Raw genomic sequence first — 17,652 nt, 5'->3', positions numbered from 1 at the left:
ATTACGCTTACATTCTAACATAATTGCATAGGCCAGTCTTGTAAACTGTCGATGAAGGAATAATAGAATGCATTCGGTGAAAACGACGGGCATTATATGCTAATGCATCAATTAGACTGCATCATAACAGAGACGTAAGAAATACAATACATTACATCTCTGATCACGGATATTCCTTTTCCGTATTGTAGTACATAACACCACATGTTTCATTTACAGTAGGCAATGTGGAGTGATCGCCGGAAATCTTAAAGGTATGTTCCATTGTTTTGATGTACGCAATTTGTTTAGATCCGGTACAATATTTATAAATGGAAATCGTATATTACGACTTTAGGACTGTCTACGTTTATATCCGACTGAAGCTCTCTACTGGTATAGGTTGCATAGACCGACCACATTATGGCACATGTACCGCAGGCATATCGGTTTCGGACCCGTAACTCAAGAATAATATCTCAGTAACTTTGCTATATCAGCGAATTGAAATAAATCAAATACATAGTTAACTGAATGTGTGTGTAAATGTGATTTATTTTCTAAACAAAAATGTCCACTGGTGCATCCTCAAATTATCATCAGAAGACCAGCCGCTACCGGAGTTGTCCTTACAGTCAAATTTCACCTCTGTAAACGGCTCACGAGCTACCAAGAGTTGACTTCGCGGCCAGGTTCAAAGTTTGTTCCTCACAACAGCATAGGATAACATTATTTGTGCTTTTTGAGAGGTTATTTGTAGGGAAATGAACATCAGTTATCACTGATATCACAGTATGTCAACATGCATCACAAGAACAGGTTGGTAATTGAAAAGTTGAAGTAAGAAATGTAAACATAACTGTTAATTTAACGGCTGTGTAATTGCGGAGGTAGGGGGAGGGGGCATCATACGTCTCGGTACATCTCTGACATGCTTGCTCTGGCCACACACGCCATGTGTGCGAACAGTAGGTCCAGGGAGGACAGCACTTGGCAGGAACCTCAGTTTATTCCCAATCGTGATTGTTCCAACATATACAAACAACTTTTTATTAACAGGATTCGTGGGGATATGATTGTAGTCTTCAAAATTACGAACAATTTTTGTGATAGTAATGCTGCTGGGTGTCACTCCAAAAAACTTTACATGCAGCACTGTAAACTTGACATCAGGAAACATTCTTTTTCTTTGCGTGTGGTCAAAATATGGAACAATCTTCCGGAGTATATTGTATCGGCACCAACAGTTAACTCTTTCAAAAATAGATTAGATGAACACTGGGCAAATCAAGAACTGGTATATAATTATAAAGTAGAAATTCTGTAGTTCCTGGATCTGACATCTCAGATGACAATAATTATAAACACTATCATTGTATCACTGAGACCGGTATAGAGGATCGTAAGGATCCTGCACTGGTAATAAACTAAACTAAACTAAAGAACCTTATGAATATATATACAGGTATAACAATGTAGGATTGTAATAAAGTGCCAACTTCTGACTACTAATGCTGAGTAACTCCACTACTGTACAGTATCCGTATGTAAATGGACGTAACTTTACAATAGTACCAGCAGACCACATGCTCCTAGCTCCCTACAGGTCTTAAGCTAACCAATGTATACAGGTTTCCTATGGATGCCTAAGCCCCTGACTATCCACAGGTAATACACATCATACTTTAGCACTGTGAGCCAATGTCACACTGCTCTGGGTACTGTTGGCAGCAACACTACTGTAGTATCCTCCTTAGGAGGAGAATTGGATCGGTTTACTGATCCTTTCAAGACACTGAATCCCGCAGGAACCTGCTCTTTTATATTTATAAGACACACCCGAATAAAGCAAGTGTTTTGGACAAAACACACATTTACATGTATGATGGATCGAAAATGTAGGTAGCGCTAACAAAATTTCCAAAGGTTAAAATTTAAAACTAATTACAAGACTTACTTGCCTCCCTCTTTGTTCACTATAACAACAGACTTTTCAAGTGTAAGGCCAAAAATTACTTATCATGAAAAAAAATCAATTTTTGAATTTTGAATGTTTTCATAAGTTACAGTTTATAAAAGAAGGTTCATAAATAAACCAATAAACATGTTATACATTTAGTGCAATTTAAGAAGTTGATTGTAGAAGCTTTTTCCACCTTATACTTGGAGAGTCTGCTGTTGATTTCAGAACTGGTGGCCCACAGTGTGAGAGACGGCTGGTGTTGATTGTTAACTATCATCAGAATAGTAAACAATCTGTGTTGATAGCTATGGCTGGTACAAGGTCCAGACTGCGTTTGAAGGAGCTGGAGAGCTATTTACAAGATGTTGAAACATTTAACAAACCCAAGATGCTGCTTGAACAGTATGCCACAACCCCTCATATTGCAGCTTGTGTCCTCCACACTATCGACACAAACTATGATGATATTCATAATAAAAATGTTGTTGACCTCGGCTGCGGCTGTGGAGTGCTGGGGATAGGGGCAAAGATGCTGGGGGCAGGGCATGTGTTAGGGATAGACATTGATGAGGATGCTCTAGATGTCTGTCATAGAAATGTAGAGGACATGGAACTTGATATAGATTTCATTCAAATGGATGTAACCAAGATAAGTGAATATGTAACACATGATCTGGCATCCTCTGACACACAATCACATGGCCAGGCATCCTCAGAGACATCACACTCATCATCTGTGGCTGGATTCATTAAGGAGAAAAGTTTTGATACAGTGGTTATGAATCCTCCATTTGGGACAAAGAAGAACCAGGGATTAGACATGAAATTTGTGAAGGCTGGCCTGTACTTAGCCAAAACAGCTGTGTACTCTTTCCATAAAACCTCTACACGTGCTCACATAGAAAAAAAGGCAAAAGACTACCATGTGCACATGGAAGTGTTAGCAGAGCTGAGGTTTAACCTGGAAAACACCTACAAGTGTCATAAACAAAAATCTGTAGACGTTGAAGTTGACTTCATTCGATTTTCATTCAAATGATACCTAGTTGCACCATTATGACTCTCAGTAATGTTTATAGTTTCTAACACTGACTATCATTGATGTGTCTAGTTTCCATCATTGACTACAAGTGACCAAATATTATCAGCCTGTGCCCCATGGTTATTGGTTGGAAACCACTCCAAGATTTAAACAAAATTGATCCTGCGACCTTGAAAATGGGTCAAGATCATATATATTAATAATTTAAACTTTTTAGTCATTGACCAGAGTGTTGTATGTATGAAACCTTGCAGATCATGAAAATGATCTTTTCATACTTCGTTGCCCAAAATAGCCATTTTCAATTTTGACTCCTCCCAAGAACCGGAAGTTTATTTTTCAGACAAGCTTTCTTAAAGCCATTTTGTTTCGTCCGTTGTAATCCATCATGCGTAAACTTTCCATTCAAATGATTTCTTCTCAATAACCAAAAGGCCCAGGGTGCTGATTTTTGGCCCGTAGAATAATGGGATGAAAGGCTACCAAGTTTATTAAAACGAATGACCTTGCATTAATCTCAAGATCACAGGGGACTAATGTGTAAAAATCTTTAAATGACTTCTAAATAAAGAAAATGCCCAGGGTGCTAATATAAGGCATGTACCCTGCTGGGACAAAGGGCTACCAATTTTGTTCATGTTATTGGCCGTGATGTACTTTCAAGGTCACTGGTTTTAATATATAAAAATTTGTTAAACACCTTCTTTTCAATACCCAAAAGGTCCATGGTGTTGAAATTTGGAATGTGGCATGCTGGGATGAAGTCTGCCATATGTAAGTTTGTCATATTATTGACCTTGACCTATTTTCAAGGTCACAGGTGTCAAATATCTAAAATCTTTGAACAACTTCTTCTCAATAACCAAAAGTTCCAGGATGCTGATATTGGGCTAGTAGCATGATGGGATGAGGGCTACCAAGTTTGTTAAAAACGAATGACCTTGACATATTTTCAAGACCACAGGGGACTAATGTGTAAAAATCTCTAAATGACTTTAAACTGCTCAATATCCAAAAGGCCTGGGGTGCTGAAATTGGGCCTGTGGCATGCTGGGATGGATTGTTACCAATTTTGATTATGTGATTGGCCTTTTGTCTTCTTAAAGGTCACAGAGATAAAATGTGTTAAAATCTTTAAAAGACTTCTTCTTAATAATAAAAAGGTCCAAACTGTTGATATAAATGGATGAAAAGCACCGATTTGTTCAAATAATTGACCGTGCTTTAAGTGAGTTGAGATCTCTTTTTTGGCAAAAGGTTCAGGTTAATGGCATTAGTGTAGTACCATGCGTAAAGAATATGGTTCAAGTTTGCAGAAAATGTTTTTGAAAACCAACAATGTCTTCTGTGTAAGTTGTAGATTATTTACTGAGAAATCTTATTTATTTGTGATCTTACATAATACAGTAAAACTCACTTGTGTCGAACACGCTTGAATCGAATACATTGGATAATTCAAATGTTTTGTTCTGTCGCAATATTTTCTCTTCTTTATCTTAGTAAATTAAACACAGATGATTCAAACACTGTAGAGTTGAATTCTGCGTTTGCATCAAATATATTTTGTGGTCCATCCCTTCTAAATTCTACCAATATTTCCATTTTAGTGTTGAACACTCAGGCGTCATGTGGTCTCAGGAAGAAATTTCCTGGCTTTGTTCTGAATGAATGACTGAGTGTGATTGGCCAGTCATATCTGTGTTAATGACCCCTATGGTCATTTTTGATCGAACAGCAATCCCTGCATTTACACAGGTTCACAGGTGAAAATCAGAATTTATACAGAAATAGGCAATCAAACTTGAACCAAAATACACTGTAAATCTACTGTTTACTTTTTATGCAAATGGCTGCCGGAACCCAAATGAAGAAAAAAAGGTGATAACTACCGTGCCGATGCAGATTGATATACTAGTTTGTCAATCATACATTTGTTTATGATTTTAAATGTGTTTACTGGATATCAATGTACATGTAAAAAGTGCAAGTTTTATTTTAAAAAAAAGTCTTCCTGTGCATTACCGTGCGAATAAGAAAGCTTGGATGGTTTCCGATTTATTTTGTGAGTGGATCCTGAATCTTCAGTCGACAGGGGTGTCAGGTTTTGAAGATCTTGGACAATTGCGTAACAGAGGTCATTATTTATTTCAATGCCTCTGCTAGGAATCAAACCCGGAACCCCTGGCTTACTAATCTGACGCTCAACCAATCGAGCTAGAGGACTTTGATTCCTAGCAGAGGCATTGAAATAAAAAGTGACCTGTTACAATTGTACTGCCAATCCACACATCGAGGGTTTGAAGTCAATAAAACTTACTCCCTCCCAGTACAATATCGAAACTCCAACCAATGAACCTAGGTATAATAAACAATTTGAAATAAAAATATCACATATTCCCCATTGAATACATGCTGAAATGCTTTTGAAAAAGGTGTAGCTCCTGAAATCAATCTTTGACATGCTGTTGACTGGCTATATTGCGTGTGGAAGTGAGTCATGCTTACCACAATTCATAACTGTTTGCTGAAGGTCGGTATCTTGCATGATGAGGTTGTGATCTCGTTGAGTGACAGTTAGATGACGATGAGGATGACGACGATGACATCCCATTAGCTACACAAGTCAATGAATGGTGAGCAATCTCAGAGAACCAAATTTCTTTCACAGACTTTATGTCAATAGATGAGGTCATTGTAACTCATGAAAAACAGACACAAGATGACATTAACTTTGACTTATCCATGTTTTACTGTATACCAAAGATGAATTCAATACATTCAGCCGTTAATGAGATAATAAGAGGTAAAATCATAAGATACGTACCTATAACATAATTTACAGACTATAAACATATCTCTTACCAATCAAATGATTGGAAGTCCACAACATTAGGAATAAGAAAGATAATCAAATAAGTATTCACATAATAATCCAAATTTTTATGTTAATGAACATAGCGACTATACAATAGGTAATCAGAGTACATTGTGACTGGATTAGATGATCTGACTTCAAAGAGACATGATACAAGTTTTACTTGCTAAAATATATGCTGTCAAGCTCAAATCTATAATGTCTGCTCATATTGCCATTGCATTGAAAAACTTCTAAAGTTACAACACTGAAAACAACAGAAACATTGGCTACTTTTCCCTTCAGTAGCAAGCAGCACACCAGATTATTTATAGCTAAGTTGTGTTGTGGAGAAAACAGATGATCAATCCATGGTGCTGTAGTTGTATATATCAAAGACGTGTGTTACAAAGGTCTCTGATAGAATTGCAATCAAGGAACCAGAAACGTATTGTGTACTTTTTCTATAGGGTCACTGCTTAGGCCTCTATACTATGGAGCAAACAGTCAATAATTAATGGTGCCATTTCTGTATAGTTTCAAACAGGGAACCCTGCAACAACATTCAGTATGTATGTTCATCATTGGATATCACGGTTAGGAGATTCCATGGATTATACAAGTGCATCAATATGTTAATACTTGTTACTGGTTAGCCTGAATTTAAATATAATTAAGGCTTTATCAAAATAATACTAATGTTTATACTTGATAAAAAAATCACCTCTTTACACCATATATAACCCAGTTACCTCTCTACAATAAAGTTCATCCAGTTGCCTCTTAAGACTGTGAAAAAACCCAGCCACCTCTTTACACCATATATAACCCACTTATCTTTCTATAAGAAACACCATATATAACCCACTTATCTTTCTATAATAAACACCATATATAACCCACTTATCTTTCTATAATAAACACCATATATAACCCACTTATCTTTCTATAATAAACACCATATATAACCCAATTATCTTTCTATAATAAACACCATATATAGCCCGGTTACCTCTTTACACTTAAGATCATCCAGTCACCTTTGTAGATGGCAGGTGACCAAATTGCCTCATTAGAGTGTAAATGACCCAGCCACCTCATTATGTTGTAGATGATCCACTTAATTCTTCACGTTGTAGAAAACCCATAAACCTCTTTACACTGATAACCTATAGCTAGTCACCTCTTTATATAGTAGAAAACCCAATCAACTCTTTCCACTTTACATAACTCAGTCAACATTTCACTCTGTACATATCCCTTTCACCTCTTTACCCTAGAGAAAAGCAATGTCTTACAGTCAACTCTTTACACTGTAGATGATTCAGTCACATAGATCTTCAGACTGTGGGTAACCCAGTCACCTAGATCTTCAGACTGTGGGTAACCCAGTCACCTAGATCTTCAGACTGTGGGTAACCCAGTCACGTCTTGGCACTGAAGAGAACCTGTCAACTCTTTACACTGTAGAAAAAAACTTTTTCCTTTTTGCAGTGTAGAAACCCAGTGACCCCTTAACATTGTAGATAATCCAGGCACTTTTTACACTGTAGATAACCAATCACCTTTCTATGCTGTAGATTACCCAGTCTATATAACAGTTGGTAGTTTCTATGTAACCTCTGGTGAAAACCTTGGATACAGCCATGGTTTGTCACTCCCTGTCTAGGGTTGTTTGTGTTTCTCTCAAAGTAATGTAATGGACTGGTCTTTGTTGTTGTGGTTATGTCAGTGTGCCACACACTTATCCTTATTGCTCTGGATGGCCTGTGAAGAGCCTCCCTTTTCTAGTCAATGAGGTACCCACTAGCTACTACAAGGAGACTCCACCTCAATGAGGTACCTACCAGCTGCTACAAGGAGACCCCACCTCAATGAGGTACCCACCAGCTGCTACAAGGAGACTCCACCTCAATGAGGTACCCACCAGCTGCTACAAGGAGACTCCACCTCAATGAGGTACCCACTAGCTGCTACAAGGAGACTCCACCTCAATGAGCTACAAGGAGACTCCACCTCAATGAGGTACCCACCAGCTGCTACAAGGAGACTCCACCTCAATGAGGCACCCACTAGCTGCTACAAGGAGACTCCACCTCAATTAGGCACCCACTAGCTGCTACAAGGAGACTCCACCTCAATGAGGCACCCACCAGCTGCTACAAGGAGACTCCACCTCAATGAGGCACCCACTAGCTGCTACAAGGAGACTCCACCTCAATGAGGCACCCACTAGCTGCTACAAGGAGACCCCACCTCAATGAGGTACCCACTAGCTGCTACAAGGAGACTCCACCTCAATGAGGTACCCACTAGCTACTACAAGGAGACTCCACCTCAATGAGGTACCCACCAGCTGCTACAAGGAGACTCCACCTCAATGGGGCACCCACTAGCTGCTACAAGGAGACTCCACCTCAATGAGGCACCCACTAGCTGCTACAAGGAGACTCCACCTCAATGAGGCACCCACTAGCTGCTACGAGGAGACCCCACCTCAATGAGGTACCCACTAGCTGCTACAAGGAGACTCCACCTCAATGAGGTACCCACTAGCTGCTACAAGGAGACCCCACCTCAAAATGACAGCTGTTCAGGGGATAATAAACCCAACAAACAGACAAAAGCTCACTCAATTTTTGCAGTTTCGTGATGATTGGAACCACATTTAATACAACATTAGAATGATGTCCTTATACATTGTAACTTTCTTTCTAGGTGTTCTGGACAATGGATTTCTCTACAGAAGGCTGGATGGTGGACAAGGCTGCAGATGATCTCAGTTCTGGTCTGTTTGATACTGCTGAATTGGCAACATCAAAGGTACTGGAACTCAGTTTTACTCCTTATAATTATTCAAGTGGTTTCATTTCTTTTGACATTGTGAACAAATTCATGAAAAATTCAAATGTGGGATTATATCTTGTGTGAGTTGATGCTTAAGGACTGTAAAAGGCCAAGGTGTTAAAAAATACTGTTACAATCAATGAAGTAATGAATTTGCATTCAATTTTTCATATTTAAAATGTCCTAATTTACTCTCGGGGACTAAATCGCAAGGGATTTAACTTTACCAATCACAGCCTTAAAAACAAAATGGGCTATGTCCATTGTACAAAAAGCGATATATTGGGCAAATAATTGGTTGATAATAATGGTTTTTACAGATCTCTATGGTTTGAGCTGTATATACTATTACTATACTTAAACCTGTTATATATAGAATACATAATGTATGTCAAATATTTAGCGACTGCTGACCGTAAAACTTCCTCATAACTTTCATGAACCTGCATCTTTAAAAACCTTGTGTTATGAGTTTGTTCATCAGTTGATAACTTCTTGCATGAAAATGGTAATAATGAGAACAGGCACTTGAATATCAAACAATCTGCAACATGTAAATGCCATAGGTTAGGGATGCAGGCATGTTACTATCAAGAAATGGAAAATTCACATTAGAAACATTGAAAGCATTATGCTTATCATAAATCTTGGGGGAGAGCTGTTTGTGTTGGCTTCATTGTAGGAAAAGATTGAGATAAGCAGCTCAGTAGGATTTGTGTTACTGGGATGTTTGACCAAGCATAATCAAAACTTGTTAAATGTTAAATATGTTGAAAGTCCATGATGAAAGTATTGTTGAAATCCAGTCATTTTCTAAATCTTTTGGAAATAGTTGATGCAAACAGTCATTGTTGAACATTGTTTAATCTTTGCATGTATTTAGCTATATACACTAAACATGTAAATATTTATGATAACCAAGCCTTTACAGTACTTAAGTTCAGATGTGAAGTTGTACTTTCTCAGGCAAAAGCCCAAGCGAGCATGTGTTTAGCCAGCGGAGAACAACCCTCTCTCCTGTCTGGCCTCCATTCTTCTCTTCTCATTTGGCAGACCAAGAGAGGTCTATTTATATCAAAATGTTATAAAACTGTTGCTTCAGTAATTTTAATACAATAGATAAACAGGCTGACAATGATTGAGTAATACATGAGTTATTGACATCGACTTAAACACCAGAATGGTCGTAGAAATTAGATTGTTTTCCACAAGATTAGCACAATGACCTTCATGCGAAATGTCAACATAGAGCTTACATAATAAATCATGTACTCTGGGAATGAATTAATAACATTGACCATGTGTAGATTTAGTAACAACAATATGTCTGTGGCCACAAAACATAATTCACCACTGGTTGATAGATTTACTTAATCATGCTAGTCTCATTCTGGCAGATAAATTATGATAGAAAATCACACATAGATATAACTGAACACAATTTTGATTTTAATTATCTTGCATATTAACTTTTAATAATTCACAAGATGTCGACTGATTGTGAGGTTTAAATTTCACATAATCTTGATGCATTCCCAACTTACTGAAATCAAATTTTTGCTTTCATTGTCATCTTGTAGAAACAACAAAAGCGTGAAAAGAAAACCACAAACTTATCAGATGATGGCAAAAGGAAATTTTCAAAATCTGTAGGTTCTAGGCAGACTTTGAACTGTAAGGATATAGACAACTACGAGGTATTGAAAGGTGGAATAACATTGAAGAAGAGTAGGGATAAAGAACGCCCTCAGAGAGTTGGTCAGAAAACAGGAGGACAGAGGAAGACATCTATGACCTTTGTGACAGAAGAAAGAGGTGAAAATGCTGAACAAAGGTTCACACAGATTGTAAAAGGAAACAAGCGAAAGACAGATCATACTGAAATCCCTAGTAAAAAACAGAAACGGATATCACCTATAGATCCTGTGACAGACATAAAGGAGGAAGGAAGGAAGAAGAAAAAGAAAAAGAAAAATTCAAATAAAAGGAATAAATATAAGCATTTATCAGTGAAGAAAACTGAAGTCAGTGCTGATAGTAATGTGTGTGATGATAATATAACAGAGGAACAATCTTCAGGTGATGTACCTGCTGGTGCTACGGTGAAACAAAGTGTAACAAATTCATCAGACCATAGGTCCATGGGCAAGATGGTGAAGGAACGACAAACAAGTGTGCCAAAGTCTTTAGTTCCTCTCAACAATGTGACAGAAAATTGTGATGAGTTAAAATTAATTAAACACAAGAAAAAGAAGGGGAAAAGGGTTGATGGTATCCAAGCAAAATCTGGTAAAGAAATGAAAGATGATAAATATCCAATTAACACAGTTGTAAACAGTAAACTAAAGAAGGAACAGAGTGATAATGATTTTGATGTAGAAACATCTGACTTATTAGCTTCTGGATCTATAGAACAGAAAGATAAATCAAGGGAGATAACTCTCTCACTCAAACAGCGCATGCTTGATAAACTCAAATCTGCTAGGTTCCGTTACCTTAACGAGCAGTTGTACAACCAAACAGGAAGTGAATCATATAAGATGTTTGAAGAAGATAAAGAGGCATTCCATGTGTACCACCAGGGATTCCAGTCGCAGGTAGCAAAGTGGCCAACCAACCCTGTTAACGTCATTATCAGACAATTACAGGCTAGGTAAGACACAGGTGCCCAACCAACCCTGTTAACATCATTATCAGATAGTTATATAGACTAGGTAAAGCACAATTGTCCAGTCAACCTTGTCATGTTATCAGACAGGTACAGTTTAGATAAATCACAGGTGCTCAACCAACCCAGTTAGCATTATTATCAGACACGTGTGTCTGAATCAGGTACAATGTACTGAATTATGATTTGATGAGATGAAATAAGTCTTGAATGATTTCAGACCTCGGACTTTGGTGGTAGCCGATTTTGGATGTGGTGATGCCCTCATAGCCCGCTCTCTCCCAAACAAAGTCCACTCATTTGACCTGGTGGCTATCAATAAGTATGTGACAGCCTGTGACATGGCAAAGGTGAGTGATGGTCTGTTGATAGTGTGTACGTTTTGTTTCTGTATCAGTGTTTTGCACACTTGCCCAAAGGCCGAGCAGGCTTATGCTGTCTTGTGGCTTATGGTGTCAATGTTTCCCTTTAAACAGTTTCTTCTCAATAGCCAAAAAGTCTATTGTACTGATATTTGCACTTTAGCCTGCTGGAATAAAAGTGTGCCAAGTGTCTTCAAATGGATAACCTAGAGTCCCTTTCAAGGTCACAGGAGTCAAATGTTGTGAGGTCTTCAAGTAACATCTCCTCAATAACCAAATGATCTCAGGTACCGATATTGCCTGAATCTTGCTAGATTGAAGGCTACCAATTTTGTTCAAATGAATGACCTTGACTCACTCTCAAGTCACAAGGGTCAATTTTATTAAAATCTTCAAACAAATTTTTTCAGTAACCCACTTTGTTCATTATAAATGATCTTAGTCCTCTTTTTAGATCACAATCTTAAAACAGTTTTCTTCTCAATAACTAAGAGGTCCATTGTCATGACAATGATCCTGTGGAATGTTGAGATGAAATTTCAAATGAATGACTTTGACATAATTTCAAGCCACAAGGGTCAAATGTCTTAAAAACCTTACACTTCTTTTCAACAAGCAATGCCTTAGTATGAATGTATCCATGTAGTTGCCTGCTATTAAGAGTAAGCTTCCATGTTTGCAGAAAATTACATAATGAAAGGAGAATGACATCTTGTAAACTGCTGAACTGGTGTGTAATTCAAGCCTATCATGTTGATATACTTTCAGTTGGCATTGACCTCTTTAGGTTTACCATGAAAGAAATTCTTGTGCAATTTTCACCACGCTGTATCATATGCAGAGCTGTTCTTGTCTATTATTGTAGGTGCCACTGAAGAAGGACAGTGTGGATGTTGCTGTGTTCTGTTTGTCATTGATGGGGAAAAATCTGCCAGATTATCTGACAGAGACAAGCCGAGTTCTCAAACCTGGGTATGTGTATCTGGGTGCATGATTGTGATGTACAATATCTGTGGGTGTTCTTCAATATAACCTGGTTATTAGTATCTGGGGATCTGATTGTGATTTACGAGTGGGTGTAACTCAATGGAATACGACCCGAGCCGTTCCATAACCTTAACTCATCAGAGTTTCTGTGTACTGTACCTTTTGATCACTAAGGAATAAACAATCAGGGCAGAATGTTGTAACTATCTGCACTCTATCTAATTACTCATCTAGAGAAACATGTTAAACAGGATGTCTGCTGTCAGCATTCAATTCCGAGATTTAAGATTTTTTATTGGGCTGTTCAGTTACATATATCCGTTACTGATAGTTATAAAATTCAGACCTGATTGTCTATTAGATCCAGGGGTACATTACATTTCTCACCTAAAAAATGTGTAATGTTAGGTGGCTGTTCCAGGTGTATATCATGCTTCTCACCTTTAGAAATGTAGAGTTAGGTGGCTGTTCCAGGTGTATATCATGCTTCACACCTTTAGAAATGTAGAGTTAGGTGGCTGTTCCAGGTGTATATCATGCTTCTCACCTTTAGAAATGTAGAGTTAGGTGGCTGTTCCAGGTGTACATCATGTTTCTTACCTTTAGAAATGTAGAGTTAGGTGGCTGTTCCAGGTGTATATCATGCTTCTTACCTTTAGAAATGTAGAGTTAGGTGGCTGTTCCAGGTGTACATCATGCTTCTTACCTTTAGAAATGTAGAGTTAGGTGGCTGTTCCAGGTGTATATCATGCTTCTTACCTTTAGAAATGTAGAGTTAGGTGGCTGTTCCAGGTGTATATCATGCTTCTTACCTTTAGAAATGTAAAGTTAGGTGGCTGTTCCAGGTGTATATCATGCTTCTTACCTTTAGAAATGTAGAGTTAGGTGGCTGTACCAGGTGTATATCATGCTTCTTACCTTTAGAAATGTAAAGTTAGGTAAAATTCAGACCTGATTGTCTATTAGGTCCAGGGGTACATTACATTTCCCACCTAAAAAATGTGTAATGTTAGGTGACTGTTCCAGGTGTATATCATGCTTCTTACCTTTAGAAATGTAAAGTTAGGTGGCTGTTCCAGGTGTACATTTTACTTCTCACCTTAGAAGTGTAAAGTCCCCTGTCAATATAAACACCTGTTGTTATAGTGGTACCCTGTCAATATAAACACCTGTTGTTGTAGTGGTACCCTGTCAATATAAACACCTGTTGTTGTAGTGGTACCCTGTCAATATAAACACCTGTTGTTGTAGTGGTACCCTGTCAATATAAACACCTGTTGTTGTAGTGGTACCCTGTCAATATAAACACCTGTTGTTGTAGTGGTACCCTGTCAATATAAACACCTGTTGTTGTAGTGGTACCCTGTCAATATAAACACCTGTTGTTATAGTGGTACCCTGTCAATATAAACACCTGTTGTTATAGTGGTACCCTGTCAATATAAACACCTGTTGTTATAGTGGTACCCTGTCAATATAAACACCTGTTGTTATAGTGGTACCCTGTCAATATAAACACCTGTCGTTGTAGTGGTACCCTTAAAGTGGCTGAAGTAACAAGTCGTATCAGGAATCTGGCCAACTTCAAAAGAACCATGGACAAGTTTGGCTTTCGTCTACTAAATGAGGTAAGAATGGGATAGAAATGTGTTATTGCATCATCACTTTCTTCCATGGGAAAACAAATGAAATACAGACCCCCGTTCACTGAATGAGGCTGCACACCAAACAAAGTTTTCACTGATTGAGCCTCTCTTAATCTTAGTGGGCCATACCCTCCTTGTATTAAAATGGTTTCCCCTCACCCAAAAAAGCTCCTAAACAACTTTGTCAAATTCACTTAATCTGACCACAAGAAGGATTTTGTTGTTGCTATTACAACTTAAAAATTTTGTTCTGTTCCTAGGGGCCCGTTCATACAAAATTAAGTCCCCAATGTCCAAAGGTGCCTAGGATTTAAATTGATAAGTATTGCCTGAAACAGCAAGAGGTCCGTAAGGAAATGGACCTAAACCTTCAATCCACAAATAAGTTTCCTTCACCTAAGAATGCTTCAGACCAAATTCAGACAAAATCCTGTCATTCCTACAGAAAAATGGTTTTAAATTACCCCCTATTGGGCTCTGTCCCTTACACCCTAAAGCCAAAGTTTTAATTCAATACTGAGTCTTCATTATCCAAAGGTGCTTCAGCCCAAATGTTTTTTACTCAAACTCAAGGATTTTAAAGAACTCAATAGCCCCTACCTGGCTGTGTCCCTCTGGGATCACTGTTTATACATGTACAAAGCTGATTCCTTTAGCTAAAAATGTTCAGACATGCCGCCATCAACTTAAATTCTCTGTTTCACTGATAGTGAAGTACCAATGTATAAAATGCTCTTCAATATAATGACTGTTTGGTATTTTCAATGAGTCAATACAAAAAAAAATCACCAACCCAAGATTTGAGCTCATATTTTGTTGTGTACTTTCAGGATACCACCAACAAGATGTTTTGTCTGTTTGACTTTAAAAAGAGTAAGCCTCCAAAACATGCACCAGAGGAATTTCATTTGGAGCCCTGCCTCTACAAACGAAGATAAATTAAGATATCAGGGACAAATAAAGATCTATCCCACACGGAGTTTCTTTTGACATCATTTGTTAGCAGCCTTATCCATCAACTACCATTTCTCTGTATGGCATAGGGAATATAATCTTACCCTTGGCTGTCATTCTATCATATTTTTTTGTTTCCAGTATTTACTCTTTAACAGATATAAAAGTTTGTTGTTGTATATTGATAATATGCAGTTCGGGTTCTCATTTGGTATGTATTATTTCCAGTGGTCATTTAACTCTAAGAATTTCTGATAACTGTATATGTAAATGACAATATCTGGGGTGTAACCTACCTCATATGAAATCTGAACCAGACCTGAGCTTGTCATTTATTTAGATGTCCATACTTGGTCAATTGATACCTAACATGTTCTGAAAACTCACAAGCACACATTTTAACAGAAGCCAGTAACACTGAAGCGAGTGCATTCAGATCACTCTGACACTTTTTGTTCAAAATTAATGTACTTTGAAATTACTATCACATATCTAGAACAGCCAAAATGCAACATCCTGCGACCAATTGTATTGTAGTCTGTCAAATAATGTCATCATTCGTCCATGAAAAATTCTGCAGGATCAATATAAAGACACGGATCTTGAAGAGTCTGGGTATCGACACATTTATTTACACAATGAAATAAATACATCATAACTTAAATTTGTAAGTCACACTCATCACTCAGAATTTTGGTTTTAATTCATAAACCTGTCATGTGTAATCCTGTACACCATATATACATACTGCTAATTACAAATACACAAACTACAGATGTTATTAAAAACACATTCTCAAGATCTATGTTCTTGAGGGATAAATTAGAGACAGGAACTGCCCATTCTGCAGGCACTTTGTGGGGATAAAATGTCCTTTGACACCAAGAAACATAGTCAGTTCTCTGTTTTTTACCCAAGGTTAGCATCAGATGGCTGCAAATTGGCACATATTAGATAATGTTCTGTGAGCTTTACAGGTATCATCAAACTGAGGGCTGGTGTAATGTGACTATTTAACTTGAATAATCTGATACTTATGATTTTTACCAAGTCATTTCCAACAAATATCTCAACACAAGGGTCATAGCCCTTAACAGTCATCTAACAATCGATGAATAGATGCACAAACCATATAATTTGCAGATGGTTGTGCGACAAATCTGATAATTTCAAATTTTGAACATTCCGTGCAGTATCAGAAACTCATAAATTTTAAGTTCTGTTTGTGTAAAGCAGTTGCAAAATCAAATTGGTAATTAAAGCACCTTGAGATGCTTTTCATGAAAAGCATTTGATTCTACCATACCTGTGTACTAAGAAGATTTTTGAAATCTGAGTCAATCTGACCCCTTTTAGCCACATCCATCAGCCCCTGGGAGGTCAGTTAGGATCAATATCGGCATACCATCAAGCCGTCATCCTACACTCATAATCCTAACCAAGTTTGAAATACTTTCAATGGAAGTTAAAAAAATTATGCTCAAAAATCAAATTTTCCTATTTAAACTATAGTAATCTTAACTCCCTCCCCATAGGGAAATATGAGACCCTGGGTCCATGAAAAATTCACGACTTTGGTAAAGCACCTGAAGATGCTTCCATTCATGCAGAGTATTTGATTTTACTATATCTGGATGTTGAAAAGAAGATTTTTGAAATATGAGTCAATTTAACCGCTTTTGGCCCCACTTCTCAGGCCCCTGTGAGGGTGGGGACTGTATAATTCACAATTTTAATTCACCTTAAGCCAAGGAAGGTTTCTGCAAAATTTCGTAGAAATCAGAGCAGGAGTTTTTGAGAAGATGCTGGATGAAGTTGATCACACAAGGTCACCATGAGACTTTGTCTCAATTGACCTAACTATACATGTAAAGTTCCTCATACACATGTCGTTATATCTCCATGTCGTCCGCACTTGGCAACTGTGACCTTAACATCTCTGCAATATGAATGTTTGTTCTATTGATGGCCATCAGAGGTTTGAGAGCAGACAGCAGGCTGTGAAACAAATGAGGATGTAGAATTTCCTGGGCAGCCAGCAGCTGTTTGATACGATGTCTCTCCTGAAATAGATTGAAACAGAAATTATATAGAATTTCCTTGGCAGCCAGCAGTGTTTGGTAGATGTCTCTCCTAAAAACAGAAGACCTAATTTATGAAATCAACAATTGCCATCATTTACAGGTGTGCATGATTTTTGAAAATGAGACAAATTAATTGCAAAGCATCACAAATCGTGTACCTGTAAACTCAACATCGATGTTTGTGTTGTATACTGTATAACATGACAACTATGTTTGTATTATACATGGTATAACTTTATACCTATGTTTGTGTTGTACACTGTACA

At 37.7% G+C, this 17,652-nt stretch overlaps 3 protein-coding genes across 3 annotated transcripts in view; 2 read left to right on the top strand and 1 right to left on the bottom strand.

The window, feature by feature from the left end:
• The first annotated feature begins 199 nt into the window (after nt 1–199).
• LOC132545142 (uncharacterized) lies at nt 200–15,325 on the top strand. Its single transcript, XM_060208817.1, has 7 exons — nt 200–254; nt 8,557–8,661; nt 10,266–11,338; nt 11,574–11,703; nt 12,581–12,687; nt 14,234–14,330; nt 15,179–15,325. The coding sequence occupies exons 2-7, from the start codon at nt 8,569–8,571 to the stop codon at nt 15,284–15,286; spliced, it is 1,608 nt and encodes a 535-aa protein (XP_060064800.1). The 5' UTR covers nt 200–254; nt 8,557–8,568; the 3' UTR covers nt 15,287–15,325.
• LOC132545143 (rRNA N6-adenosine-methyltransferase METTL5-like) lies at nt 2,194–4,568 on the top strand. Its single transcript, XM_060208818.1, has one exon. It carries the CDS (start codon nt 2,250–2,252, stop codon nt 2,979–2,981), a length of 732 nt encoding a protein of 243 aa, XP_060064801.1. The 5' UTR covers nt 2,194–2,249; the 3' UTR covers nt 2,982–4,568.
• A 587-nt stretch (nt 15,326–15,912) lies between the features above and the next one.
• LOC132545139 (uncharacterized) overlaps nt 15,913–17,652 on the bottom strand; it is a gene marked incomplete at its 5' end in the record, with an annotated part of 30,827 nt that continues 29,087 nt past the window's right edge. Inside the window, one exon of the mRNA XM_060208813.1 lies at nt 15,913–17,365. Coding sequence (XP_060064796.1) covers nt 17,195–17,365 — 171 coding nt within the window. The remainder of the gene's footprint in view (nt 17,366–17,652) is intronic.

This window comes from Ylistrum balloti, unplaced genomic scaffold (genome assembly GCF_031769215.1).
Source record: "Ylistrum balloti isolate Yb309-2 unplaced genomic scaffold, AGI_CSIRO_Ybal_v1 Utg369830, whole genome shotgun sequence".
NCBI classification, from domain to species: domain Eukaryota; kingdom Metazoa; phylum Mollusca; class Bivalvia; order Pectinida; family Pectinidae; genus Ylistrum; species Ylistrum balloti.
Note: the sequence above shows the minus strand (reverse complement) of the source record. Positions and strands in the feature narration are given on the sequence as shown.